The following is a 27582-nucleotide window of genomic DNA, read 5'->3' as shown; positions in this document are numbered from 1 at the left end:
AAATTATTTGTGCGTCAAACTAGTAGATAACAAGGAACTGCAAAAATTTTGCATCATTTTGCATCATCATCACCATTTGCATAAATCCATAGGGTTAAATATATAAATTAAATAATAATATGCATACATAAATCTCACTATGCACATTTTCTGCAATATGGGCTTTCCGTGCGGAATAAATTCTGTCTCTCGTGAATGCGTCAAAATATGTAAATGAGGTGACAAACACAAATAATTCCACTGTATATTTTACATCTACATTTTAAAGTTAATAAGTATTTGGAGGGAATTCAGTGCACGTTTGTATACTCAAAGTTCTTTTTACCAAATTTTCTAAAATTAAAAGAAGCCTTTTTTGGAGTGCATAGTTGCATTTTTCTTTGTATTCTTCATAAACTTGTGTAGACAGATATTAAAAACTTCCTACGGAATGATTCCTTTCAGAACTGTTATTGGTATATAACTATTCACGTTTCTCCAAAAATGTACCGGGCTGACGTCAAAAATAACTAATTGTAAGTATTATGATATTAAATATCAAGTATTTTAGATAAGAGCCTGGTTGAATAGCGACGGCGCAGCAAGTTCGGCAGGTTTATGATCAAATTTTTAATTCGAAAAGCCGTCATTACCATTTTTTATTTCATAATTTGGAAAAAAAGATAAATTAAAATTGAAAAAGGAAATCTAAATTGTACGAATTTGTATACATATATTTGGATTTGCAAAATTATAATTATTAAAATAATTAAATCAAATAATCACTAATCAAATTTAATTACTCCTGTCAAGTAGGTGTAGTTGAAAAATCTCGAGTTTTTCACACACTCACAACCATATTCCCCAGGGTGGTTCTCAAGGATTTTGACCTAGGTCCCTTGAGTGACCTTCCAGAAATGACCAAACTTTTTGCACAATATTTAGTTTTTACACTCTACTTTTTGACCTCTTGAGGTCCTATTTGGCACACGGACTCGCAACCATATTCCTAGAAATGGTCAAAAGTACATGTATTTTTAATATAATTGTATTTTGAAAATACAAAATACGTATTTTGTATTTTGTATTTAAATACAAAATAATCGAAGTATTTTGAAAATACAAATGTATTTTGAGCCAGCATTGGGAATTGTATTTTGTATTTTGTATTTTACAATTGGAAAAATGTATTTTCACTTCAAAATACAAAATGCTTTTCGAAAATACAATTATGTTAATCGCGCTACCTTGCCACCAAGTAAATGCGGAGCGAGCACACGCGAGAAAACAAGAGAACTTTTATAGAAGGTTTAAACGGTAACTGACAACTGAAGTAATTTCGTCAAGGCCTTTAGAGTATTTTTTGGATTCGAAAATTCTGATAACGAGGAAGATGAGGTGGACATTGAAGGGCTTGATTTTCTTGACACACATCTGATATGATCTGCGAGATTCTAATTTAGACATTTCACTGTCATCCACCTTTGTTCTCAAGTCGCACAAACAGTGTAATGAGCACTTCGAAAATAAGCAAGCAATTATGTAATTTTCGGTTAACTTGTTTTTTTAAATTACTAAATCAGGTTTACTAGTGTAAAGAAATATGTTAAATTTTTTGGATCTACTAAATCCATAAAGCGTGGAGTATTTTGTATTTCAAAAAGTATTTGGATACTAATTATTGTATTTTGTATTTCAAAAAGTATTTAAATACTGTATTTTGTATTTTGGCAAAAAATAATCAAAGTATTTTGAAAATACAAATGTATTTTGGGCTCTGAGGTGTATTTGTATTTTGTAGTTTGAAAAAATGTAAACCAAATATTACACAAAAAGTTTGGTAATTTCTGGAAGGTCACTCAAGGGACCTAGGTCAAAATCCTTGAGAACCACCCTGGGGAATATGGTTGTGAGTGTATGTGCCAAGTTTGACCTGAAAAGGTCAAGTATTACGGTCACTAGAGTGTAAAAACCAAATATTATGCAAAAAGTTTGGTAATTTCTGGAAGGTCACTCAAGGGACCTAGGTCAAAATCCTTGAAAACCACCCTGGGGAATATGATTAGCAATGTGTGTGCCAAGTTTGACCGCAAAAGGTCAAATATTAAGGTAACTAAAAACGAGACCCTGTTTTTTAGGCGATTTGTGCGGGATCGAGCCTATCGTTGTGCGCGCATAGCCTTGAGATTCGGCGGGGTAAGGTTATCTTGATGCCACTGTACATAAGAAGATTGATTGATTCCCTCCTGTAATCTTGTCACATATTATTTAGTAAGAGTCACATGTAACAAATAATCACCGATTTTTACTCATTTCCACATATGCATATTAAATAAGTAACACATTTCCTCATCGACGACCACTCATCTAGAGTAATTAGTCCAATTAAATAATTTGTGATTAAGATTATATTATTGCCCTTGTTCTACATTCAATACACTCATTTCAATCGGTATCTTAATAATCTACTTAAAACTAAGCAAATGGGGACATGCGGGAAGGATGTCATCAAGTTATTGCCAAATCATTGACACAAAATACTTGGTAACAACTTGCTACCGAATCGTAACAATAATTTCTTAAAAATTCTCGGTCATAGCAATTTTAATTTCGTGTAAATTTTTGTTACATTTTTGTTACAAATCGTTACCAACCCGGTAAAGCTTAATGTAAACAATTTTATTAACTTATTTTGAGCGTAATGAAATCCTCCTGAAAAAGCAACTTACTTACTGCACCGTCCCTCGTAATAGTAAATCCAGCGGAAGTATGTTACATTTATCTGTTTCGGGATCTCCTCAGCGGATGCCTTATAATAGCAAAAACTAAAAGTAGCCTAGAAATCCATCCACCTCCACTTGAAGAACGCATTACGGTGAGAAATCCACCAGGTAAGTTGGACCGTGGGAAGCGATAAAGTCGTTTCCGTATCAGCACAATTTGCCATTACGTACTTACCTACAACGCTTCCATTAATTAACTAACCAACGTTTCCATTGAGGAGCTACATAATCCAACCTCGAGGGTTAATAATGCTGCGACAACAATAACAAATTTATCAGGGACAAAAATCAGGTAAAAATAAGTAAAGTAGATCATCCCTGCATTTACTTGTGTATGTACCTCTGAATTTCGTATGTGATACCATAAATCGGATCCTTTGTTTAATTAGGTTATCTTAAAAATGGCACACAATTATTACGAATCCGTCAATTATTCAGTCTTCTTGATGTCTGTCGTATGTACGCAATCAGTTCTTCTAGTCTCTTCTCACGTTTGCAAAAATCATTGCAAAAAATTTTATTATTCATAAAAAATGAATTTTCAAAATTTTAAAAACTGTTGGAAACTTTCACTCTTAATTTTTTTACTGTACTTTCTCCCCCGTCAATTGGTGACTTGTGTGAAGATAAAGTCTGGAAAAGTGACGACAACCACGCCGTCCAGTGATCAACAGTTTTTTAACCCTAAATTTAATCCGTCCCAACAAATAGTGACGGACGTTTTGACCCCGACACGTGACCAAGTTGGGGGGAGGAGGAAGGGGAGCGGGAAGGGGAAAAAGGGTAAAAATAGTGGGGGTGCGTGGACCCTGGAATATCCACGAGTTCCGGGTGAAAATTTGAGTTTAAATGCAAATTTTAGTAAAAATCAGGACACATTTTCGACACAGAATTCACTCAGGAATTCGTTTACTTTCTCACCCACGGGATTAGAGGAGGCGAGTTGGGTAGGAATTGGGGAAAATGGGTGAGTGTAAAAAAATAAATTGGAATTTTTAATACGAAATATAATTTACCTCACCTCCGGTGACATTTGACTCTTTCAAAATCTGAATACATCGTCATCTTCATAAATTTATTTTGGGTTTCTGAATTTCAAAAATTTTCCACCATTATAATAACGCTATAATGGTAGATTGTAGCATGTTTTTTCTTGATGAATGAAATAATACCAAGTTCTTAACCCCGTACCTTGAATCCATCTACATAATTAGTTACTTACATATTTCAAATACTGCTCGTATTTTGTATTTGGAATGGAGATGACACAATTTTTTTAATCCGAATTTATTATTGTTAATTACATTACGAAAATTAGTTTAAGTAACATGTGGGGCAAATTTTGTTGTGTTACTTATTCAACATAAAGACTGCCATGAACTACTCAGAAGAGATTTAGTCAATGCGATTTTCCTAATTTTTAAAAATAAATCACCTCATATTTAGAAGTACTTATTTAATAGTCGCAGAAACGTGATTTCCACAAAACAGTAAATTGTGCAAATTTTTAAAGATTTTTGCTACAAACTTTTAAATTCAAATGATGTGCGCAAGTTCACAAAAGAGTTAATTTTTTTAGAAATTACGGCACTTAATTTTGACAAAGTCTTAGGATTAAGTATGGGAGATTGGGTATTTGTAAATTTTCAGATTTTATCAAGTTTCTCAATTATACAAACATAGCGCAAAAATTTACAAAATTTCGGAATTTTTGAATTTCTATAATTCTTCATTGTTCAAAATTTATTATAGCGTGACCCACAAATCTCAAGCCGTGTCGTCAACGCCCACACCCTCGCAAAATTATGCCGTTCTCAACAGACAACCAATATTGCCACCGGTACCGCTCCCAACGCCAGAACCACGTCTGCCCGCAGATCACTACACTACGCCTACTTCAGTTTCCGTAAGTTTTCGATAAATTGTGGAAATTTTGCTGTAAATTTCTCGAATTTTCTAATTTTGCTGCAAATAACTCACCAACAAATGTTGCTAGCATAACCTGACGCTACCAAGTTTGGTAATAGTTTGTTTCTGACTTGGTTTTAAGGTGCCATAAATTGATGACAAATTTTTAATTTCGCAATTTTACCCCACTATTATCAGTAGTAAGTAAATGGGATAAGACGCGATAGAGTAGTTAACTATCCTAAAGTTGAAAGAAACGCTTCACATTTTCTTAATCTTAATTTTTTTTAGTTGAAAAAAAGTAAATTTGGAAAATGTTTCGTTAAGAAAATACAATTTTTACATGATTTGTGCCCATTGGCAAATAATTACGTTGTAAACCACAACTAACCGTGAGTTGACATAATTCAATGGAAAATGTGTAGCTGAAGACTTTGGATTTAAATTTCGATTAAAATAAAATTTCGTAATTCTTATTTTTCTTCAAAGGGACCATACAACGGAAATATGAGTGTCATGTGATTCCTAATTTTTGGCTTAATTTTTTGACATAACTCGCCAGAAAATCCCGGTATAGCTTGAAAAAAGGTTTCATTGTATGTCGCTTTGGAAATGTGTCAGTTCGACGTCAAAAAATTGTAGCGCATGTAAAAAATGATAGCATAGATGATTGAAAGATTACTAGATAAGACCCTAGGTTAGTACAAATTGCAATTGAGTGTCATTTAGAACTTCTAAATTAAAAGTTCAGCCCTATTTTTATGCAATTTTCATTTTCTACACAACTTAAGACGCGATTTTGATTCTGAGCAGGACACCGCATTCGAACCGAATCAGGTCCAATTTTACGAACCATTTTCTTAACTTTTACGTACAACTGATCAATTTGATCCACACATTTCTGACGTCGACTGGAACATTTCCAATCGAGAAATATTAGCGGTTTGCATCAAATGTTACGTTAAAATGTGTAGAAAATATATCGTACAATTGCACCAGATCCTGTGTCCTCCTAATAAGCAAAATCCTATTCTATTTTATCCCGTGGAAATTCAAAATTGCATATAAATTGCAGAAACATTGCAATAAACTTGCAAATCAAGATTAAATTTGACATTCAAGACATCTTTTAGTCAACTTTGCAACCTTTTTTTACAAACACACATTTCTGACGTCGAACCGATGCATTTCCAAATTTGGAAAAAAGTAATCACTAATTTTAATCAGTTTGATTTTTTAGTTATGAATTAAATGACAATTGTGGAGCTCTATATATATTTATGCATCCATGTGCGTTCGGATTTAAATTTTCAGTGCAAACTAAGGGATGCATGCACAAATTGTAGTGCGTTATTTTGCCCACGGCAAGACCTAAATAATTCGGGAGGTCCTTTCAATTTTGCAAATTATCACAAGCTTTTATTCAAATTTTAATGAATTAGTAATTTTGAATAAAATATATCCCAGAGGTGACTAGCGTAACCTTAATTCCAATTTTAATTAATTGATAGAAATTTGTGCATAAAATTTAATTTAGGTAACAATGTTTGGCTTGTGAATACATAACACAACGAATTTATAAATGGTTATACATTCATGTTTGTCCTATATATTTTTAGTTGAAATGAAATTTGTGTAAAAAATGCATACATATTTAAATTACCAAAGTATACGTTTATATAAAATTTGGTGAAATATTTTTTTTATTAAATATTTATTTGGTATCCACAAATTTCTGAAATTCTAGCAATCTTACAGGTAAATCGAATCGGGCTATATGTGCCTGACACAGACGGCGAAAATGATGACGATCGAGAAGATGAGGATTCACATTCGGAAGAAAAATCAAAGGAACATTCAAAACGGAAAACTAAAAAGAAGAAAAAGTCCAAAGAACGTAGGCATTCTCAAAAAAATCGTAGCGATTTGTCCTCCAGCAATGATGATGGCGATGGACCACCAGGCACGATGGATGTCAAGGTAAAGATTTTATACAAATTGAACAATTTACTCGAATATTGTTGACCTATTAAATTCTTGAACATTAAGAAACTTTGGACAGAGGTTGGGATTCAAATATGTTTTACCGAAATAACAATTTTATGTTATTCTATAAAAAAAAGGCCAACAATTAGTCATCTATTTCTGCACATATCGTTCAAGAACATTACAAATACTTTTGATTGGAATTGAGATTGCACAAAATAGATTTTTGATCAATCTTAAATTCTACAGAATTTGTTCTAATAAATGGTACTTTCATAAAATCCGTATCTATACCAAATAGTAAATGTGTCTGTGAATCTTATAAATTAAAAAAGAAAATCTCGCGAACTTTATTTAAATATTTAAAAAATTACTAATTTAATTTATGTAACACGATTTACAGTCTACTGACAATGAGTAAAAAATCAGAGTGAATTGCTAACCTCAGTAAACTGAAAACACAAAAAGAAATTGCTGTAATTCGAGTATCTAATTATCAGAATACAAAAGTCTTAAAATTTTCCAGCTTTTTCAAATTTTACAATTTTTGAAACAAATTGCAAAAATAACTTTTTCAAATTCAAATGTTTGTATATAACTATTAATACCACCTTGCAATTTTCCCTAGATCCAGCAACTAGAACAGCTCGTTACCTCTCTTTCTAAAAATGTGGACGTGATGCGCCAAAATACGCAAGTGATCTCGAAGGGTTTCAACATCTTGTCGACACGCTTTAATAAATTGTCCTCTGATCAAGACGAGCTGAGTTTGAAGCTGGACAAAAAATTTGTCCTTGTCGAAGAGGGTATCATCCGCATGCAAAAGGTAATTATTTCTAGTTTGCATGTTTCTTTCTTTGATAATTTAGTGGGGAATTGTGCAATTTTTTTACTGCGTAAACCTTGCAACATACTTTTACATTGCTAATTATACGACGATTTCGAGATGATGATTCTAGTTTTTATGTATGTATGTAAATTATTTAGATACGGACTAATCTGACAATGAGTTTGTTAAATTCGTTTAAGATTACACAGTTACCAAGGTTAGCCTGAAGTTTTTAACACATTTTATCAGGTTAAAAATGAAATAAGCAATGCATGGGTTTACAAAGTTGTTTTGTAATTGTGTGCATATGAATCTCTTTGTCCAATCTTACTTAAAAGCAAATTGTGCTTTTATGGTCAATGTGCAATAAAAAAAGCGTAATGGGTGAAAACCAAATTTTGTCATAATCATTGCTAATTTTGAGTAAAGTTTTACTAAATGACAGATTTTAAGATCCGAGTGAATTTCATGATTTTAATTTCAGAATTTTACTTTGTTAAAATTCTTTCAGTGTCATCTTGATTCTATGTAAATTCAAATTTTATATTTGTTGGTAACATCTATAAGATTTTGTAGAACTTGTTGGGATGAGATGAATTTTCTTTTTCCGCTATAATTCCGGTGTATTTAATGTGAATGAATTTTTACACATTTTGGCAAATTTGATATCAATTCCTCACCTTTGTGTTTCTTAATGCTTTGCAGGAAGTTGGAAAAAAACTTAAAGACATTGAAGCCAAGGGGGAAGCTGGAATCAAAAGTTTGAAAAAAACTGATCAGGAATTACTACAGGTTAGTTCGGAACATTAATGAGATTGTGGAAGGATTTTCAATTAAAGAAAAGTTTTAAGCAGACTACTTAAATTATGAATATTTGAAATATTGATAACGTTTGTAGTTTGTGTAGTTTTCACAAATTAGTAAAATTTCAGATAATGCAAATCCTATTAATTTTTTGCAACGAATCGGAAATTTTTTTAATTCGTTGAGCTCAAATTGACACAAAATTGAAAATCACTGTTTTTAAATGAAGACAAAAAGTCGAAAATTAGGGAATTGTAGGAAAATTTAGACAATTTAACATAAGTTATCATGTTAAATTACAAAATTATTAACGATAAGTATTTGTATCCGCCTTATGCATTTTTGGTCATGTTGTTATGTCATATGTGTCAAAGATTCATAAAAAGTTCATACTCTTCATATTTTTTCTGCTCAATGTTCCCCAAATTAATAATTTTTTAAATTATAAATTTATTTTTCAAATTATAAATTTTTTTCGACAGTCCCAAATCAACACGAGCCAGGAACACAAGCGTTGGATGGAAACCCTGTCAGGCAAAATTGTCGGTTTCAAGACGGATTTCGACAACGAGTCGAAAGTCTTGGCGGAAATGGTGAAGGCGTTGGCGGAAATTCAAAAGAAGGAGAAAGGCAAGTTGGACCAATTGGGGAAAAATTTGGACGCCGAGATGGACAAATTACGGGACACGTTGGAAGAACAAAACAAAGAACAGCAAGACAAGGGGAATGAAGAAGAGGCTGAAAAAGATGCCAATTTCCAGGAGAGGGTCGGACAAGATAATTTGCTTCTGGCGAAAAGGGTGGAAAAATTAGAAATGGTAATGAAATTTTTAATTCCGACGAATTGTTAGAAAGTTTCCGAAAATTATGATTTCACCTCGTCCAGATTTAATCATGACAAACAGATTTAGAAACACGTTGTTTTTATTTGCGAATGTTTGTTATGACTTTTGGTATTTTATTATTTTTATTCAATTTTGAAATTTTATTTCTCAAAATTTCAAAATTGATAAATTATTGAAGCATGATTTAAAAATTTGACTTAACAACTTCATTTATTAAACCATGTCTCGAAATTCTGAGCTTACATATGCTTGAGTTTTTTTTGCTGGAAATTTCCTATTTCTTCGCAGAAAAATGGAATTTTGTGAAAATTTTCGTTACACACATGCAAAATTATGAGTCGTACCACAATTATTCGTATCGTGGTAATATTATCCAATATTTTATTTGTAGTACATGTTATGAATCCCAACATCATCCCCTTCAAATTTACATATGCATTTCCAACTTCATAACTTTTAGTAAAAATAAAATAGCAGATTAACAGCTTACTAACAATCTTTCACGATATGAGAGTAAGGTAAAAATTTTGGAAATGAATTTTTGGCGTCTTGGTAGACACAAAAATGTCTTAAAAGAAACGCAAAAGTTTGGCTACCAATTAAATAATTTTGAAGCCACATATGTGCAAAATATGGACTTTAGTTGCGAAACGGTCCCGTAAATTCCAAATTTTCTATATATTCTTGATTTTTTTTGGCAGAGCTTAAAATCCACTCAAACTTCGATGCGAAATGAGTCCGACATTTTCCAACGCGAACTCGGCGACCTTTCGAAGTACGTTGAAGACAAGTTGAAACGATTCGACGAGTCATTGCAGGACCAAAACATGGCGCACAATATGGCTCATGAGCACATTTCAGAAAAAATGGATTCCTGGTCGTCCACGTCGCCAACGATGCAGTCCCACTTGGCTCGTGGAGATGATATCGAGATGATTGAAACCAATCCGATTTACCCCCTCGTTTTGGACAGGTTGTCGAAATTGGAGAAAAATGTATCCGTCTTAGAAGAAAATTATGGAAAAACTAATGAAAAAGTGGAATCCATGGAGGACACGGACTTGTCGATTTTGAGTAGAATTGCGGATTTGCGAAATGTATGAGCAATGCGAATTTTTAAATGGGCTTTGTTACAAATATGAACATACTAATTTTTCAGAGCCATGCGGCGGAACTGAACGGTACGAAAATCGAGGTGGCGCATTTATTTGAAAAATTGTCGAATGCAGAAACAAAATTTCGGGAAGTTTTAGAAATTAGGGAAGGAAAATCGAAATCGAGAAACAATCCAGAACTGCAATTCACACATGATGGTGACAACATGCTGATGGAAATTGGTGGTTTGGTGAGATCATAATTAGCCTGATACGTACAGTATGCTTTAATAATTTTAATAATGATCACCAAACTATAATGCAAATTTTCCGCGAAATGGAAATTTGTTACTATTAACGGAACGTTTGGTAGCAAATTTCAATTTTGTTCAAAACTATCGATGCTTGGCAAATTGTTGCAATTGGGAAAATTGTATCTTGTTTAATTTGATACAATGCACTCGAATTTTGTAACGAAGTAATAATTCCATAAAATTATTTTACAAACTATTTCGTATTTTTTGTAAACTTTTTAAAAAATATTTTCAAATTTCCGGAGTTTACTCAATTGCAAATATTAGAGCGAATTTTATCAACATCAAAATCCGTTGAGGTGGTTTTTTCTAACTGAATTTTAACAATAGAGTATGGCCGACCCTACTTTCGAACCACCACGAACCGAGGCGGCCCCACCGCAATCGCTCCATCGCACGACGACAGATTTCTACACGACGGTAGGACTTGGAGCTGACGGGGGCCGAGATGCGGAGGGCGTTGTTGTGCTGAAAGAGAGGATGGACTCGGTTGAAGAAAACGTAGCAGAATTGTGGCGCAGTCAGAAGGAGATAAAATCAGAGGGGATCGAATTGATCAGAGATTTGCAAGAGGTTCGAAAAACTAGGAAATTTTATTTTGCGTTTCACTGCGCTAGTTTATAAATTTTCATAATTAAAATTAATTGGCATTATTTTGGAAAATGCAAAGAAAATTCTAGGTTTGAATTTTATTTCAATGTTTTTTTTTAATCTTTGCAACATTTCACATTTGCAAAGATTATTTGCGAAATTTTATTTTTATTGAATCCATGAAGAATTTTGATGTGCTAAAGCAATTACAAATTTCCAGACTTGTGACATCTATGTATGAATTTAATAATTTACTGTATGCAAATTTCATGCATATTATAAACAATATAATTATGAACATATTTGCTAAAAATTAATTTGCCAATTGTTTAAATCAGACCCAAGCCAGATCACAGAATGATGCCGAACTCAACCAGAAACGGATTGACGCCACCACAAAAGCGTTATCCGATCTCGTCAGAAACACGACTTATCGAATAATCGCCGTCAAAAGGCAGATTGACGACTTGGAAGAACTTTTGAAATCCGATCGCCGTGGCGAAAGTCAAAACGATGAAGAACCTCAAAATGAAGAGGTCTTTACAAAATTTTGAAAAATTTTAGAATTTCAATTTGGCACATTTTTTAAAATTATTTTGGATTTGCAGGTTTCCGGCCGGGTTAAAACGTCGTCTCTTATTCCGGAAGACGTTAACCTACTGAGGGAAGAGATTCAAAGTGTGCGAAATATTGTGGACGATTTGTTATCATCGAATAAAAATGTGACCAAGGCGCAGGAATTTTTTCTGCTAAAGTTGCTCGAAATGGATCAGGTTTGTGTGAATATTAATTGAATTCTTAATTAATTTGCATTCAAATGAAATGAAAATCTCGAAACTAAATACGACTAGATTTATTATTTTCCATAATGCCTCGAAATCCATCAAAACTTTGATCGAGTTTCAAACATTTTCATTGAACCAGTTATCAGCTCACATATTTACTTGTTGATTGGTTTATTGGCTGATTGATTGGTTAGCTTGAGAAATCAACGCTCTAGAAGTAATCTATTACACAACCCTTAATATATGTGTTGTCAAAATTAAATTTAAACGACGTGGATCTTTGAAAATTTGTAGCAAATGCAAATTTGTAGCAAATGTTTGAAACATCTAGATACAAAAATTAAAATAATAACGTAGAACAAATATTGGTAGGAAAAGTACATTTATCTAAAGGTCAATTATACATGTACACTTGAAAATTATAGATTTTTTTCATAATTTTTGCCAACAATTTTCCGTATTTTTTTTTACAAATTTCTATCAGGAGCATAAAAAAGACAACGAAACTCTGGCCGAAGGACTCTTTTCGTTAAGGAACGAGACGGAGGACACCTTTTTAGAAGTGGCGAGATCCGAAGAACGCCTCAACAAAGTCGTTCAGCAGTTTGAAATCACAGACGTAAATGAAATATTTATAACGTTACAAATTTCTGGTTTAGCCTTTCAGTACGTCAATTTTTATTTTGCAGGCTGAACAAGTCAAAATTCGTGAAGAGTTGTGGAACATAAAGGATCGTTTAAACGGCTTGGAGGAAAATTATGTTAATTTGTGGAAAACAAATAAGAAATTCATCGCCGAATTGGAACAAGTTGTTAACAGCGTGGATAATATTAATTTGGTAAGTGAATTTTGCAGATAAAGAGTTCTGTTCAAGGGTTTTGGTGTGATTCAGAAGTGCTTGCCATAAAAAAACACCTGGAACAAATTACTGCAAGAAATTGTTTTTTGCAGGCATAATTTCTTGCAGTAGTGCAAGAAACGCCGAAATATGAGCACGCCCTGTTAACTAAATATTGTTGAAAGTGGCTCAAGTATTTATTTGTAATCGAGTAAATTTTGTAAAAATATTACACAAATTTTTACAAAAAATCAAGGAATTCTAAAATCTAGTATTTGTAAAGTCGTCTCTTAATTTTCATAAACTTCTATAAAACTGAGTTTACTACCCGCATGAATTGACAAACATCGAGCTTAATAAATTACACTAGAATTGATTTTCCTTATTTTGTCACAGGTGCACGGGAATGAATTGCAAACCCTGTCCACCGATTTCTCTTTGAGTAAAGACAAACTCGAAAATGTGACAAAAACTTGGCGAAATTTGGACAATCGGTTATCAAACGTGGAACTTTTAATGGACATGGACGTCGCTGTGAGTAAAGATGAAAAGTGAAAAATTCGTGTACAAAAAAATACATAATTTCCATTTTTATCCTGCAGCAAGGTCATGAACCTAACACGAGTGAACTTTCAAAATTAAAAGGCCGTCTCGCAAACACGGAAAAGGATGTTTCCGAACTATGGAAAAGTTCAGAAATCTTGTCCTTCCAACAGCAAGTGATGGCGGAAAATTTCAAGTTTTTGGAAGCTGTAAATTATTAAAAGCAATGAAATTACTAATTTACATAAATTAAAAAATGACGCTATTTACAGACACATGAAAACGATACGAATGTTGCATCAGGAGAAAGAAATCGTAATCGACATGACGCCCAGGATTTGAAATCACTTTATGCAAATGTGACAAAGCGATTGGCATCGGTAGAAAAGGTACGAAACAATGTTTTTTTTAAATTTTAAAAATTTATGCGTCAGAATTTTAGCTCTTTCAATTATGAATGATTTTCATGAATAACAAAAAATTAATTGGAACGCTGTGTGAAAATTCCCACTTCAACATTTTAACATTTCCGAATGTTCCCTAAAATATGACCACTTTTTAAATCATCCCCAGTGCACGAATCCACCGTACGAAACGAAAACTATCAATTTCCTCATTCCTGACTGGGCAGCAACTTCGAGTTCCGACGGCGGGCTGGAAGATGCCTATTTGGAGTACGAAGTTGGCGGTCTGGTTGGTGAAGAGTCTAGGTGGAAGGCTTGGTTGGGGCTAAATGGAACTCATCTCACCCTATTTAACATGTTAGTCAGGGCCGAAAATGGGATGTGGAACGAGTTCGAGGTCCAACTAATTGACGGAGATGGTCGAATTTTCACAACTTGTGAGTAAAGAATTACGACAAAGTTGTTTCAATAAGTAGATGTAAAACCAGATCATTGAATAAAATCGGGTTTAATTACAGTTGGGCCAGAGCAACATCTCTATGCTCGAAAAGGCGACAGCATTTCGGTGTCAAACGTTGTATCCCGTCAGACATTAGAAAACCCCAAATTTGGTCTGCTATCCAGAAATACGCTTCGATTGAAGGTCAAGGTTCGTGTCTACCCGAAGGTGGACAAGGTCCAGTCTGAAGTGGTAAATTAATTAATTTGACGGTTAATTGCCCCCAAAAATTGAAAAAACTCGTATTTAAGCAAAATTACAATTTACCTCCTTGCGCAATTTAGAACACCCAGAAACAAAACCCATCCGAAAAACAGCTCGTTTTATGGGAGGTGAAAAACTTGGCGAATAAGTTGTCGTACATTGCAAAAAATCAGGACGAGTTATTCCGCGAGTTAAATGTGACAAAGGAGTTCGTCGCAGGTCACTCATGGAACGGATTCAGTTTATGGCGTGCGGGTCTTTTAGCGAAAACGATAAGTCGCCAAGTTTATCTCGGGCTGAGCGTGGATTTAGTGCAGGCTGACGCTGACTGGAAGGCGTTGGAGGCAGAATACAATGTCACGATGCTCGACGCACATGGCAGGATTGCCAAAGAGTTTGGTGAGTGAGTTAAAGTGCATTCTAAACAATTTGGTAACAGTTTGTCACTGAAATTCTGCATGATTTTTTCCCAGTTTACAAAAATTTTGATTCAATTCCACCGAAATATTTAGCAATTTTCGGATTTCTGATGTTTACACGAATATCTAAATGCATAAGATTGCGGAAGTTAAGCCTAAAAATTTATAAAATTACTCAGAATTTTATATTAACTTAAAAACATAACTGTAATTGTGACCCGAAACCGAAATTTTTACACTTTTGACTTTCTTACCCCCGAGGTTACCCCTTACCGAAAATAATTTTTCTTAATAATATTCTTCTAATTTTTTGATAGCCATTTCGCCGAATGACTTCATCTCTGTGTCTGCCCGTCACTCGTACTTCATGCTGTTGGACGATGTGGCGGAGATTTTGACCCGTGGCGACGCCCTCGCCTTCCGCATCAACTTTGACCTAAGGGCAAAACGGAAGGCCTATGACGTCGAAGTTATCCGATAATTGAGAATTATGCAAATTAGAGTATTTATTATGGTGTCGGTACAAAGTAGTTATTTATTGAGTTGTTTTGTATTTAAATGATAAGATTTACGTGGGTATTTTTGTATGTAAATAAATAATTAAAGATTTTATTACCGTTGAAAAAATTAATTAGTCGGGTTTAGAAAGATTTTTATCCATTTTTTGTTACCCACTTGTAAAAAATGCATTTTATCCTGTTGTGACGAACTATCTTATTTAGCTTGTTATTTGTTACCCTTTTACGATTTGTTTATCCGACATGAAAATCATCCAAATTGGAAATATTTAACTTTCTGGATTAATTGCAAATGTGAAGTAAAATTATCATTCACTTACTCAAAATCAAGTACGGACACTTTTTTTATTAACAGTTTTCGTCATTAAAATTCATTAAAATTTTTATTCTAAACTTGCTAATTCGAAATTTTCATTATATATAAATCAGGACGATTTTAGCTTAGATTTCTTCTTATCCTTTCCACTACTGGATCCACAAAAAAGTTTAAAAATTGCTTTAAGTAGGAAGCAGATTAACTTGTACGTAAAAAGAATAGCGAGAAAGATGCTGCCCCAAATGTCGAGTTGGCGTTTCTTCCACCACGGAAGGTGGACTGACTGGGGGCGCAGGTGCGTGGCGTTGTCGTGACGTAAAGCGTATTCTGTCCACCAAACTGCTGTGTCCACGGGACGGGCAGGTCGGTCGCGAAAAATTGTCGATAGTCGTTTCATATTGGTGGAAAATCTGGAAAAAATTACAAATGGAAGTTTATTATGAGGCAATGCACACTGTTTTTGGTAACTTTGTAAAATCCGCAAAATCCGTAAACTTCAAAACTGTTGTAAATATTTCTGAGAAAAATTAGCCTACTAATTTTAGTAAGTTTGCTCAAATCAAGGGCGTCTTTTTATTTTGTCATTTGTAGAAGTTTGTAAAATTATTTTACAAAATTACGGACTTTACAAAATTGGACTCTTTGAATTTCCTCGAAAATTTGGAGTCACACTGACAATGCGATTTAGTGTGAACTGTAACTCCCCGATTTGGTTGAAATTGTAAAATTATGTGGTCCATGTCAATATAACCAACGTTTCTTCCGGCAGTTTCCAGTAGTTTGTGCGATGGTCAGAATTTTGAAAAATATGCGATTTTTAGCACGGGTAGAGAATGGAAGTTGAATTTGCTTCCTTCGCTTGGTAAAAATTTTCAGGTTTGTCCTAAAATATTTTCCCAAATTTTGATCATCGCACAAACTGCCTGAAGAAACTTTGGTTTTATTGATATGGACCACATAATTTCATAGTTTCAACCAATTCGGAGGGTTACACTTCACACCATCGCATTCTTAGACTATCAATTTGTAACTCTTTTACTGCATTAAGTATAAAGTATAAAGCTTGAAGCTTTGAAACTTTCACTTTCAAGCAAAAACCCGAATTCTCACTCTTTGTCGTCTAAAACGCGTCGAATTGCGGTTGTGAATTTGTCCTCCGTGATGGTGGTAATTTCCAATTGGACGCCGACTTTACGCCATTCCAATTTGTTGGCGTTGTAGTCTTGCTCGGCAAACACGGGGAACCTGTGTATTTATAAAAATATAAACAAAAAAATAATTGTAAAAACTTTGAAATTTTCTTTGAGAATAAATAATAAAAAAAGCAAAATAAAATAAAAAATACGAACGCAATGAGTGGCACGCCGTTGCAGATTGCTTCCTGAATTCCGAGCAAACCACCGTGTGTGATAAATGCTCTGATTTTAGGGTGGGCTAAATATGCGCAAATGTCAAATAAAAAATTAACCAATTACACATAATTTATCAAAATTACCTAAAATGTCCTGTTGGGGCATCCACTTTGCGGTGTAGATGTGGGCAGGGAGGTCCTTGAGGGGTTCGGCGATATCAATTTTCCATAGAATTTTAATATTCCTCAATTTTCTTAAAGTATTAACGATCTCGTTTTGAATGTGAGGAGGAAAATTTGCAATCTCTACACATGATCCAAAACTCATATAGATGAAGCCTTCATCCTTCTCGCCGGAAGGGGTGGAGAGAAAATCAGAAATTTCCTTGAGAATAGGTAAACCAATTTTTTTTTAGAAATTAAGGTCCCACAAGTTGTGAAAATTTATTTGCAGAAAAATCACATCATAAGCCTGCTTAAAAATCAAGTATTAGCAAAATATTTACGAAGCTTTCACCAACTCAAATGATTAGGTTTCTTGTTTCGAAAAAATAGTTTTCCAAAATTTTGTTTAGTAATTTACTCCGTTCGGTTTTCGTGAAAGTCGATTGCCAATAATTTGATTTTTAAGGTTTTTTGATTTCCTCAAGCTTTGAAGATTTTATTTGACTTTTAATTTTTTATTTATTTGGTTTTTGATTTATTTTTTTCATTTTTTTATTGTTGCAATTTTAAAATTTAAAATTTTTAAAAATTTGTGTATTTTTTCAATTTTTTAAGTCTATTTTAACAAATTTCAACCTGCCGATGAATACATACAGATTGAAATTTTGTGCCAAGATTCGACCACAAAAATGTTATCAAACTTCGTCATTTTCCTTTTTTCCATTTCGTCATTTTCCCATTTTCGTCATTGAGAGAAAGTCGGAAATTTCCTTAAATAAGAAGTAGAAAAATCGATAATTTTTGAGAAACATTTCCAAAACCATTTCGAAAATCTCATTGATGGTAAGTGTAAAAAAACAAGTAATGAAGTTTGACAAAATAAGTACGAAGCTTTCATCAAATTAAATCATTACGCGTTGGGTTTAATATATAAGTTTTGGAAGAATAAAGTCGTTTTCTAGTAATATGATTTTTTTTAAGAGTAGGTAATGTCTTTAATTTCATGGATAAAAAATGTGAACTTCGCGATAAATAAGTGCAGAATAAATAATTGTGTGCCAAGTTGCAGATGTTATCAAACTGACAGCGTCATTTTTCGGCACTTTTCATACAATTGTTGTTTGCTTATCAAAGACCAGACAAAAGATGTCGAATGAAGATGTGTGTATAAAAAATGTGACTCGCACATTTACTCAAAAACCAGTTGAAAATCGTTTTTGATCCGACAACTAATTCCGTCACCACCACCAAATTATTTATAGTGTACGGGATATGGCGCAAATGCAAACGAAATGAAGCAAAAGGGTGAAGCGACACGGTCACGCGGTCATTGAACGTCAAAACCATCTCGATTTTTGAAATCTTATAATGCGATGGTGTGAAGTGTAACCCTACGATTTGGTTGAAATTTTGAAATTACGTGGTCCATGTCAATACAACCAACGTTTCTTCAGGCAGTTTGTGCGATGGTCAGAATTTGCCAAAATATTTGAGGACGAAGTTGAAAAATGTGCAATTTTTGCACGGGAAAAGAACGCAAGTTGAGTTTGCTTCCTCCGGCAGGTTAAAATCGTCCATTTTCAAAACTTTGACCTCAAATATTTTGCCAAATTCTGACCATCGCACAAATTGCGTAAAGAAACGTTGGTTGTATTGACATATGGACCACATACTTTCAAAATTTTAACCAAATCGGAGAGTTACACTTCACACCATCGCATTGTTAGCTCTAAACTATGATCAATAAAAAAATACGACACTTTTGACCGTTGGTCTCATCACTGTAGCGCCATGACCTTATGACTTACAATGCCCATCTTCAAACTCATCCGTACTTCAAAAATTAGAAACACTTTAGCAAAAACTACATGTCAAAATTCAAATCCGTTCTAAAGTTATCGTAGATGGACGGACGGACGGAGGGATAGGGCATTTCCATTAAGGGATTTCGCTTCGCTTCACCCATTATTATATGAATTAAGTTAACTAAAAACTGACCAACCTTGGGGAGCGGTTTCGTCTTCTCGGCGCAGTGCATGCCCCCAACTGAGACCACGTTGGGTGGGAGTGGTCTCGCAAAGTCTTCGCCGTAATGAGTATTGGCTAAAACGAGGCTGGTGGATTTTTCAAAATCTGACGCGGATGGAAAATCAGGGGCGAGTTTTTCCCGAAAGATTTTCTCCAGGGCAGGAAAATAGAAGTTTTCACGGAGAAAGGTATAGTACATAGGAGTGAAGACCCCCTGAATACGACCCAAGAAAGATAGCGATGCTGGTGGAGATGGGTGAAAAGTCTGGTCAGGAATCCAGGAGGCTTCGTCGGGAAAGCCGATCGTGTCTACATACCTGAAAGGGAGATGTTCGCATATGTTACCAATAATTGGATAAAAATTTTGCAAAAAATTTTGGATTTTATGAATATTTGTACTATATACTTTTATGAATATATATAGCATTGTACAAATGGGGCACAAATATTGTTCGAAATATGAAAATTGTCACAAAATCTACTGATATTACATGATTTTGCCAATCACATATGGATCTTTCTCACCATCTATAATATTTTACGACGCTTACAAATTGCAAAATTCTGTAAACGTCGTAAGAGTAGGCAAAAATTTCCGTCTTTACACTTAAATATCTATCCAAATTTCTCTAAATTTCTCAAGTAAGCAAAAACCTGGCCAATGCATAGGACTATTATACGCAAATATAAAAATTTTGCATTTTACCCACCAAGGGAACGGATTTGCCGTGTTGAACAACACGAGTTTCGAACCGTGAAGATACGTCCAACCATACGCGCATTCGTTCGCTAATGCGTCAACGACAACCATGTCGAATTTAGTATTTTTGACAAAGTCGACAAAATTTGTGTCGTTGAAAATCGTGGTGCAAAGATTTATGCCATGATCCAAGAGCGTAAACCAGTTCCACTCAATTCTTCCTGCCACACGGTCTTTGAAAAATGGTGCCTTTTCGTCGAAAACCAGCCAGGGGACCATCGATTTAGGGACGTAGTCCGTCACCCCTGCGGGATTGGGCGATTTGGAGGGAAATGGCGACACAAAGGTCACGTTGTGACCTCGTGCCGCAAGACTTTCGACGAGAGGCCAGGCAATGATTCGGTGCGAATATGAGGATAATCTGTAAATTAAGGGAAATGATTTTAAGCCACAATTTGAGAAACAACTTGCATTCGTAATATTGTTCAACAATTCTGATGCTTTAATTTTGTGTAAAACCGAAGCAATTTACACTGTCTTGGGTAGCATTATAAAATCCGTAAGTTTTGTAAACTGGCAATTATTAAGTTTACAAACTTTCACATATAAAAAGACGATGTTGATATGCATTAACTTTTCCTGCATATTTTCCCTGCATATTTATGTAAAATAAAATATGTGAACATTTGCCAGCTTATATAGGATTTTATTGTTTACGATATTCCCAAGACTCTTAACTGTGTGAATTGCATCACCGCTGCATTAAATAAATTGCTTTATTAAATTTTACTTACCCGAAAAAAAACATGATATTTACTCCATGGCTAACGTTCAGAGTTGTTCCGATCAAGATGATGAGTACCAGTGGCAATTTAAAGTGCATGTTTTTTTTGCAGGAAATTAATTCTTAAGCTATTTTAAACTTCTTTTTTTAAAACTTCAACGTATTTTCCACACAGGTGAGAGCACCACAACGTCCAGACGAAATATGAGTGAATATTCATTAACTTCATGCGTGGACGATGGCGACTAATAAAAACCGGTGAGAATATTACGTAAGGGGCTGTGCATAAAGCATTTCATTAGTTCGAAGGAGACCAAAAGTCAAGACATCCTACACATAACTCCATGTTAATTACAGCATGGGTCACGTAACTCTCAAGGGTCAAATTCCAGACAAATGGATACCATTCTTTATGCACAGCGCCGAATTATAGCCAGTAGACCTTCAACCTTGAGTTGATTGCAGAGGAACATGTGACATGACATGCAAAGTCACATAGGATAATGAGAAAAAAGTGTTTTGTTAAAAACCAGATCGTATAAATGAGTCTGTATGCATGTATAAATGCATACATCCAATTTAATAATATTTGGATTTGATTGAACGTAGACAACCTGTCTCGACTTTACGGATAAGATAACGAAACAAAATAGCACGTAGAATCTCAATTAAATTTATAGGTATCAACTCAACGAACCCAATGAATAGCTTTTGTCGTCGTTTACTGATCAATCATTACTGCAATTCAGACGAATATTAGCCCAGAAAACTTCGAAAGGCACATGAGTATTTTGCACATTTGCAAATATCAAGTGCTCAATTAATCTTTGTTGTAGGCTCTGTGCAGCTTGATATTATTTAGTCGCACACAAGTAAAACACACACTTCAATAACTTCCATCCCAAATTTCAGGACCCTCTTTAATGACTGATCCGATTTTTTTTGCGGTTCTGTATCTTAAGATACAGAATAGAATTCTATTTTGTCAAATTTTGGACATAACTCAATTTGAGATTAATCAATGCAAAGGGTGTGACGACGAAATTCTTTACGCTGCAAAATTCTCACTTTTCAAAGCATTTCCGTAAGTGCAACACGATCATGAATATTTTGGTGGATACATGATTTTTTTTGTTAGTCTGTAAGTTCTGACCGTGACCACATTATGTAGATTCAACGATGACGTTTTCTTTACGATGGACTATTCATATTTGATTTTCGTTTAATCGGTTTTACATACGTTGTTCCAATCCCTGGCACCATTTGGGCAAGAACTATTCGCATGAAATTTGTGCATAGCCTTTGTTTTCCTGGCAAGTGGATTGTTGAGGTCGTTTTTCATCCTTGAAAAAAATTTGTGTTCATACCATGACGTTTTTCAGGCCGATCCGAATTTTGGTGAAATTTTTTTCACCTACGATTTTCCCCGTTTCTAAGACCTATATCTTCATGTTATGATGCTTATGCTTATGCATGATTAACACTTATCTTGGTTCCACTTATGATAAAAAATTCCACTTAAAAATGTTGACGGGATCATTAATAACATTTGGTTTTGTCTCAAGGGTGGGCCAAAAAATGAATATTGTCGAATGAAATCAACACCCTCTAGATATGCAATACAAAAATTCAAGTCGTCGATTTCGTCTATTTTTTTGGTAGCCATTTCGCCGAATGACTTCATCTCTGTGTCCGCGCGTCTGTCTTACTTCCCGTAGTGGCCAAAATTTTGGCCCGTGGCGACACCCTCACCTTCCGCATCAACTTTCGCCTGAGGGCAAAACGAAAAGCCTATGATGTCGAAGTTATCTGACAATTTAGTAATATGCAAATTAGATAATTATGTATGTACGTATGTAAATGGTAAGTAGTTATATATAGAGTTGTACCGTATTTAAATGATAAGATTATCATGGGCATTTTTTGTATGTAAATAAATACATAACAATAAAGATATTATTATCGTTGCAAATTAAATTGTTCAGGTTTCGAGAAGTTGTTTTTTCCTATTTTTTACTTATTTAAGAAAATATGTAACTTACACCGTTGACGGTCACAGTGGTGGATCTTAATTACTGTTTAGACTGTCAATTGTTAACGATCTGTTGAAACGACGTGAAAATCATTCAAATGGGAAAAATTTAACCTTTTAGGTTAATCGCAAATGTTAACTCGTACATTTTTTATTATTAATCCTTTAAATTAATGGCTTTAATTGGTTCGTGACTGGTAGAAAAGTATGAAACAATAATTTCTCATGCGAAAAATAAATTCACTTGCACATTTGCAAGTGAATTAATTTTGTCACGTGAAATTTGAAGTAAATTATTTTGCATTTACTCAAAATCATATACGGACCCTTTTCTTATTAATAATTTTTAAACATCATCGTCATCCAAAATTCAATAAAATTTGATAATTTATAACTTCCATTGCATATAAATCAGGATGATTTTAGCTTGGATTTCTTCTTATCCTTTCCACTACTGAATTTGGAAAAAAGTTTAAAAATTGCTTTAAGTAGGAGGCAGATTAATTTGTACATTAAAAGAATAGCTAGAAAGATGGTGCCCCAAACGTCGAGCTGGCGTTTTTTCCACCATGGAAGGTGGACCGATTGGGGGCGCAGGTGCATGGCATCATCGTGGCGTAAAGCGTACTCTGTCCACCAAACCGCAGTGTCGACTGGACGGGCTGGACGGTCGCGAAAAATTGTCGATAGTCGTTTCATATTGGTGGAAAATCTGCAAGACAATTTTAAAATGGAAATTTATTTAGAGGCAATTGAAGTCTTTGGTAACTTTGTAAAATCCGTAAACTTACAAACTTTTACAAATATTTCTGAGGAAAATTAGTTTATGAATTAAACAAAAAATTAACCCATATCAAAGTTTCATTTTGTACATGTTTGAAAAATTCTTTATAAAATTATGGATTTTTTAAAGTTACCAAGGACTGCGTGAATTGCCTCGGAAATTTGAGGTCGCACTTTGACCGTCAAAGTTTGACGATTAATTTGTAATGATTTTAGTCCATTATTCAGAGTGTGGTTTAGTCGGAAAATGATTATTTCTTAATCCATGCCAGTCGTCAGACTTTGGAACTTTCACGTTAAAGTAAAACCCGAATTCTTACTCTTTGTCGTCTAAAACGCGTCTAATTGCCGTTGTAAATTTGTCCTCCGTGATTGTGGTGATTTCTAATTTCACGCCGACCTTGCGCCATTCTAATTTGTTGGCGTTGTAGTCCTGCTCGGCGAATATGGGGAACGAGATGAGTGGTACGCCGTTGCAGATTGCTTCCTGAATTCCGAGCAGACCAGCGTGTGTGATAAATGCTCTGATTTTAGGGTGGGCTAAATGCATATATATGTGCAGAAATCAAATTAAAAATTCACGATTTAAACACATAATTTATTAAAATTACCTAAAATGTCCTGTTGGGGCATCCACTTTGCGGTGTAGATGTGGGCAGGGAGGCCCTTGAGGGGTTCGGCGATATCCATTTTCCACAGAATTTTAATATTCTTCAATTTTCTGAAAGTATTGACAATCTCGTTTTGAATGTAGGGAGGAAAGTTTGCAATCTCTACACATGATCCAAAACTCATGTAGATGAAACCCTCGTCCTTCTCGCCGGAAGGGGTGGAGAGAAAGTCAGAAATTTCCTTAAATAAGAAATAGAAAATCGATAATTTTTCAGAAACATTTCCAAAACGTCCTAAAAATTTATTTGTTAAGAAAATTTCAGCGATGGTAAGTATTCCCCTTTTGTAAAAAAAGCAAGTAATTAAGTTTAACAAAATAAGTACGAAGCTTTTACCGAATTAAATCATTACGCATTGGGTTAAATAATTAAGTTTTGGAAAAACTTAAAGTCGTTTTCTAGTAATAAGGATTTTTTAAGGAAATGTCTTTAATTTCAGGTATAAAAAATGTGAACCTCGCAATAAATAAGTGGAGATTAAATTTTTATGCTGATCCTAAGAACTTAGGAAGCAACTTTGCAATCGTAAATATGTTATCAAACTGACAGCGTCATTTTTTTCGGCACTTTTCGTAAAATTGTTGTTTGCTTATTAAAAACCAGACCAAAAATGTCGAATGAACATGTAAGAAAAATGCCACTCCCACATTTACTCAAAAACCACTTGAAAGCCGTTTTTATCCGACAACTTTTAATAATTCCGTCACCACCACCAAATTATTTATAGTGTACGGGATATGGCGTAAAGTAAACCGTTGCAAACGAAATGTAGCAAAGGGGCGAAGCGACACGGTCAAACGGTCATCATACTTCAAAACCATCTTGATTTTTGAAATCCTCGCTGTAAACTACGTTTAACACGATCAATACAAAAAATTCGACACGTTTAACCATTGGTCTCATCACCGTGACGCAGTGCCCTTATGACTTACAATACCCATCTTCGAACTCATCCATACTTCAAAAATTAGAAACACTTTGGCGAAAACTGTATGTCGAAATTCGAATTCGTTCTAAAGTTTTCGTGGATTGACGTGGATACAGACAGACGGACGGACAAGACATTTCCATAAAGGGATTTCGCTTCGCTTCATCCCTTAATAAATGAGTGAAATTAGGTAAAACCTGACCCACCTTGGGGAGCGGTTTCGTCTTCTCGGCGCAGTGCATGCCCCCCACTGAGACCACGTTGGGTGGGAGTGGTCTCGCAAAGTCTTCTCCGTAATGAGTATTGGCCAAAACGAGGCTGGTGGATTTTTCAAAATCTGACGCGGATGGGAAATCAGGGGCGAGTTTTTCCCGAAAGATTTTCTCCAAGGCAGGAAAGTAGTAATTTTCACGGAGAAAGGTGAAGTAAAGAGGAGTGAAGACACTCTGGAAGCGTCCCCAAAAAGATAGTGATCCTGGCGGAGATGGGTGGAAAATCTGGTCAGGAATCCAGGAGGCCTCGTCGGGAAAGCCGATCGTGTCTATATACCTGAAAGGGAGATGTTCGCATATTTTAGCAATATTGCAAAAATTGGGTAAGGATTTTACGAATAATTTTTGTATTTTGTGAATATTTGTACTATCTACAAATTTTATGAATATATACAGAATTGTACACATGAGTCATAAATATTTTTCGAAATATGAAAATTGTCAAAAAAATGTACTTAAAAAAACATTGCATGATTATGCCAATCATAACATGTGGAACCTCTTCACCCATCTAAAATATTTTACAACACTTACAAATTGCAAAATTCTATAAACGTCGTAAGAGTAGGCAAAAATTCCGGTCTTTATTAATGCATTTATCTTTCCACATTTCTCTAAATTTCTCAAATCAGGAAAATCTGTCAAATGCATGGTACTATTACATGCTACGCAAAACTACAAATTTTGCATTTCACCCACCAAGGGAACGGATTTGCCGTGTTAAACCACACGAGTTTCGAACCGTGAAGAAACGTCCAACCGTACGCGCATTCGTTCGCTGACCCGTCAACGACAACCATGTCGAATTTAGTATTTTTCACAAAGTCGACAAAATCTGTGTCGTTGAAAATCGTGGTGCAAAGATTTATGCCATGATCCAAGAGCGTAAACCAGTTCCACTCAATCCTTCCTGCCACACGGTCTTTGAAAAATGGTGCCTTTTCGTCGAAAACCAGCCAGGGGACCATCGATTTAGGGACGTAGTCCGTCACTCCGGTGGGATTTGGCGTCTTGGAGGGAAAGGGCGACACAAAGGTCACGTTGTGACCTCGTGCCGCAAGACTTTCGACGAGAGGCCAGGCAATGATTCGGTGCGAGTATGAAGACAATCTGTAAATTAAGGGGAAATGATTAATGCGTGCATATTAAGCAGCAATTTGCGAAACAACTTGCATCGTGGCGCCAGGCATTCGTAATATCGTTCAACGTTTATATTTGTAATGCTTTAATTTTCTGTAAAACTGAAAAAATTTACAATGTTCTGCGTAAGTTTTGTAAATTTAAAATTGTTTAGTTTACAAACATTTACACATAAAAAAACGAAGTTGATATGCATTAACTTACGGCGATTCTAAGCTGATTTTTCCTGCATATTTATGTAAAATGTGTGAACATTTGCCAGCTTAGGATTTTAGTCCTTACAATATTCCCAAGACTCTTAACTGTGTTAATTGCATCACTGCTGAATTAAATAAATTGTTTTGTTAAATTTTACTTACCCGAAATAAAACATGATATTTGCTCCATGGCTAAGGTTTAGACTTGTTCCGATCAAGATTATGAGTACCAGTGACAATTTAAAGTGCATGTTTTTTTTGCAGAAAATTAAATCGTATTTAGGTATTTTGATTTGAAACTTCTTTTTTAAAACTTCAACCTATTTTCCACACAGGTGAGAGCACCACAACGTCCAGAGAATATAGATGAGTGAATATCTATTAACTAACTTCATGCGTGGACGATGGCGACTAATAAAAACCGGTGAGATATTAGGTAAGGGGCCGTGCATGAAGGATTCCATTAATTTGAAGGGGACCATATAGGTCACGACATCCTACTCCATGTTAATTACATCATGGGTCACAAACTCTCACAGGTCAAAATTCTAGACAAATGGATACCATTCTTTATGCACAGGGCCAAATTATAGCCAGCCACTTGACCTTCAACCTTGAGTTGATTAGCAGAGGAACAGGTGACATGACATGCAAAGTCAGAGGATAATTAGAAAAAAGTGTTCTGTTAAAAACTAGATCGTATAAATGAGTCTGTATGCATGTATAAATGCATAAATCCAATTTAATAATATTTGGATTTGATTGAAAGTAGACAATCGGTCTCAACTTTACGGATAAGATAACGAAACAAAATAGCACGTAGAATCTCAATCAAATTCATAGGTATCAACTCAACGAACACAATGAATAG

At 34.7% G+C, this 27582-nt stretch overlaps 3 protein-coding genes across 3 annotated transcripts; 1 reads left to right on the top strand and 2 right to left on the bottom strand.

Annotated features, from left to right (window-relative positions):
• Window positions 1-106: 106 nt before the first annotated feature.
• On the top strand, window positions 107-15457 carry LOC110853242. The gene is made up of 22 exons (XM_022101495.2): window positions 107-515; window positions 2118-3054; window positions 3152-3729; window positions 4515-4668; window positions 6429-6650; window positions 7285-7482; window positions 8191-8277; window positions 8772-9107; window positions 9836-10231; window positions 10294-10479; window positions 10873-11115; window positions 11472-11669; window positions 11742-11906; window positions 12403-12537; window positions 12608-12757; window positions 13154-13291; window positions 13360-13509; window positions 13573-13689; window positions 13874-14141; window positions 14223-14395; window positions 14488-14806; window positions 15144-15457. The coding sequence occupies exons 3-22, from the start codon at window positions 3296-3298 to the stop codon at window positions 15305-15307; spliced, it is 4233 nt and encodes a 1410-aa protein (XP_021957187.2). The 5' UTR covers window positions 107-515; window positions 2118-3054; window positions 3152-3295; the 3' UTR covers window positions 15308-15457.
• A 213-nt stretch (window positions 15458-15670) lies between these two features.
• Window positions 15671-21002, bottom strand: LOC110852938 (UDP-glucuronosyltransferase 1-7C). The gene is made up of 7 exons (XM_022101117.2): window positions 20699-21002; window positions 19915-20325; window positions 19179-19521; window positions 17156-17396; window positions 17010-17094; window positions 16771-16905; window positions 15671-16070 (listed from the first exon to the last, which is right to left on the bottom strand). Exons 1-7 carry the CDS (start codon window positions 20785-20787, stop codon window positions 15770-15772), a joined length of 1605 nt encoding a protein of 534 aa, XP_021956809.1. The 5' UTR covers window positions 20788-21002; the 3' UTR covers window positions 15671-15769.
• A 1746-nt stretch (window positions 21003-22748) lies between these two features.
• On the bottom strand, window positions 22749-27309 carry LOC110853241 (UDP-glucuronosyltransferase 2B18-like). Its single transcript, XM_022101494.2, has 6 exons — window positions 26874-27309; window positions 26074-26484; window positions 25309-25651; window positions 24115-24355; window positions 23824-24043; window positions 22749-23432 (listed from the first exon to the last, which is right to left on the bottom strand). The coding sequence occupies exons 1-6, from the start codon at window positions 26960-26962 to the stop codon at window positions 23132-23134; spliced, it is 1605 nt and encodes a 534-aa protein (XP_021957186.2). The 5' UTR covers window positions 26963-27309; the 3' UTR covers window positions 22749-23131.
• Between the last annotated feature and the right edge of the window lie 273 nt (window positions 27310-27582).

Source organism: Folsomia candida, unplaced genomic scaffold (genome assembly GCF_002217175.1).
Source record: "Folsomia candida strain VU population unplaced genomic scaffold, ASM221717v1 Fcan01_Sc008, whole genome shotgun sequence".
NCBI classification, from domain to species: Eukaryota; Metazoa; Arthropoda; class Collembola; order Entomobryomorpha; family Isotomidae; genus Folsomia; species Folsomia candida.
Note: the sequence above shows the minus strand (reverse complement) of the source record. Positions and strands in the feature narration are given on the sequence as shown.

Coding starts and splice junctions, on each gene's coding strand:
- LOC110853242 (XM_022101495.2), top strand. CDS start 3,296: ATGAATTTTCAAAATTTTAAAAACTGTTGGAAACTTTCACTCTTAATT. Junction 8,278..8,771: donor CTGATCAGGAATTACTACAG/GTTAGTTCGGAA, acceptor TTTTTTCGACAG/TCCCAAATCAACACGAGCCA. Junction 14,807..15,143: donor CAGGATTGCCAAAGAGTTTG/GTGAGTGAGTTA, acceptor ATTTTTTGATAG/CCATTTCGCCGAATGACTTC.
- LOC110852938 (XM_022101117.2), bottom strand. CDS start 20,787: ATGCACTTTAAATTGCCACTGGTACTCATCATCTTGATCGGAACAACT. Junction 17,397..19,178: donor AGACGAAACCGCTCCCCAAG/GTTGGTCAGTTT, acceptor CCTATTCTCAAG/GAAATTTCTGATTTTCTCTC. Junction 16,906..17,009: donor AACGGCGTGCCACTCATTGC/GTTCGTATTTTT, acceptor ATAAATACACAG/GTTCCCCGTGTTTGCCGAGC.
- LOC110853241 (XM_022101494.2), bottom strand. CDS start 26,962: ATGCACTTTAAATTGTCACTGGTACTCATAATCTTGATCGGAACAAGT. Junction 24,356..25,308: donor AGACGAAACCGCTCCCCAAG/GTGGGTCAGGTT, acceptor TTCTTATTTAAG/GAAATTTCTGACTTTCTCTC. Junction 24,044..24,114: donor GCCCCAACAGGACATTTTAG/GTAATTTTAATA, acceptor ATATGCATTTAG/CCCACCCTAAAATCAGAGCA.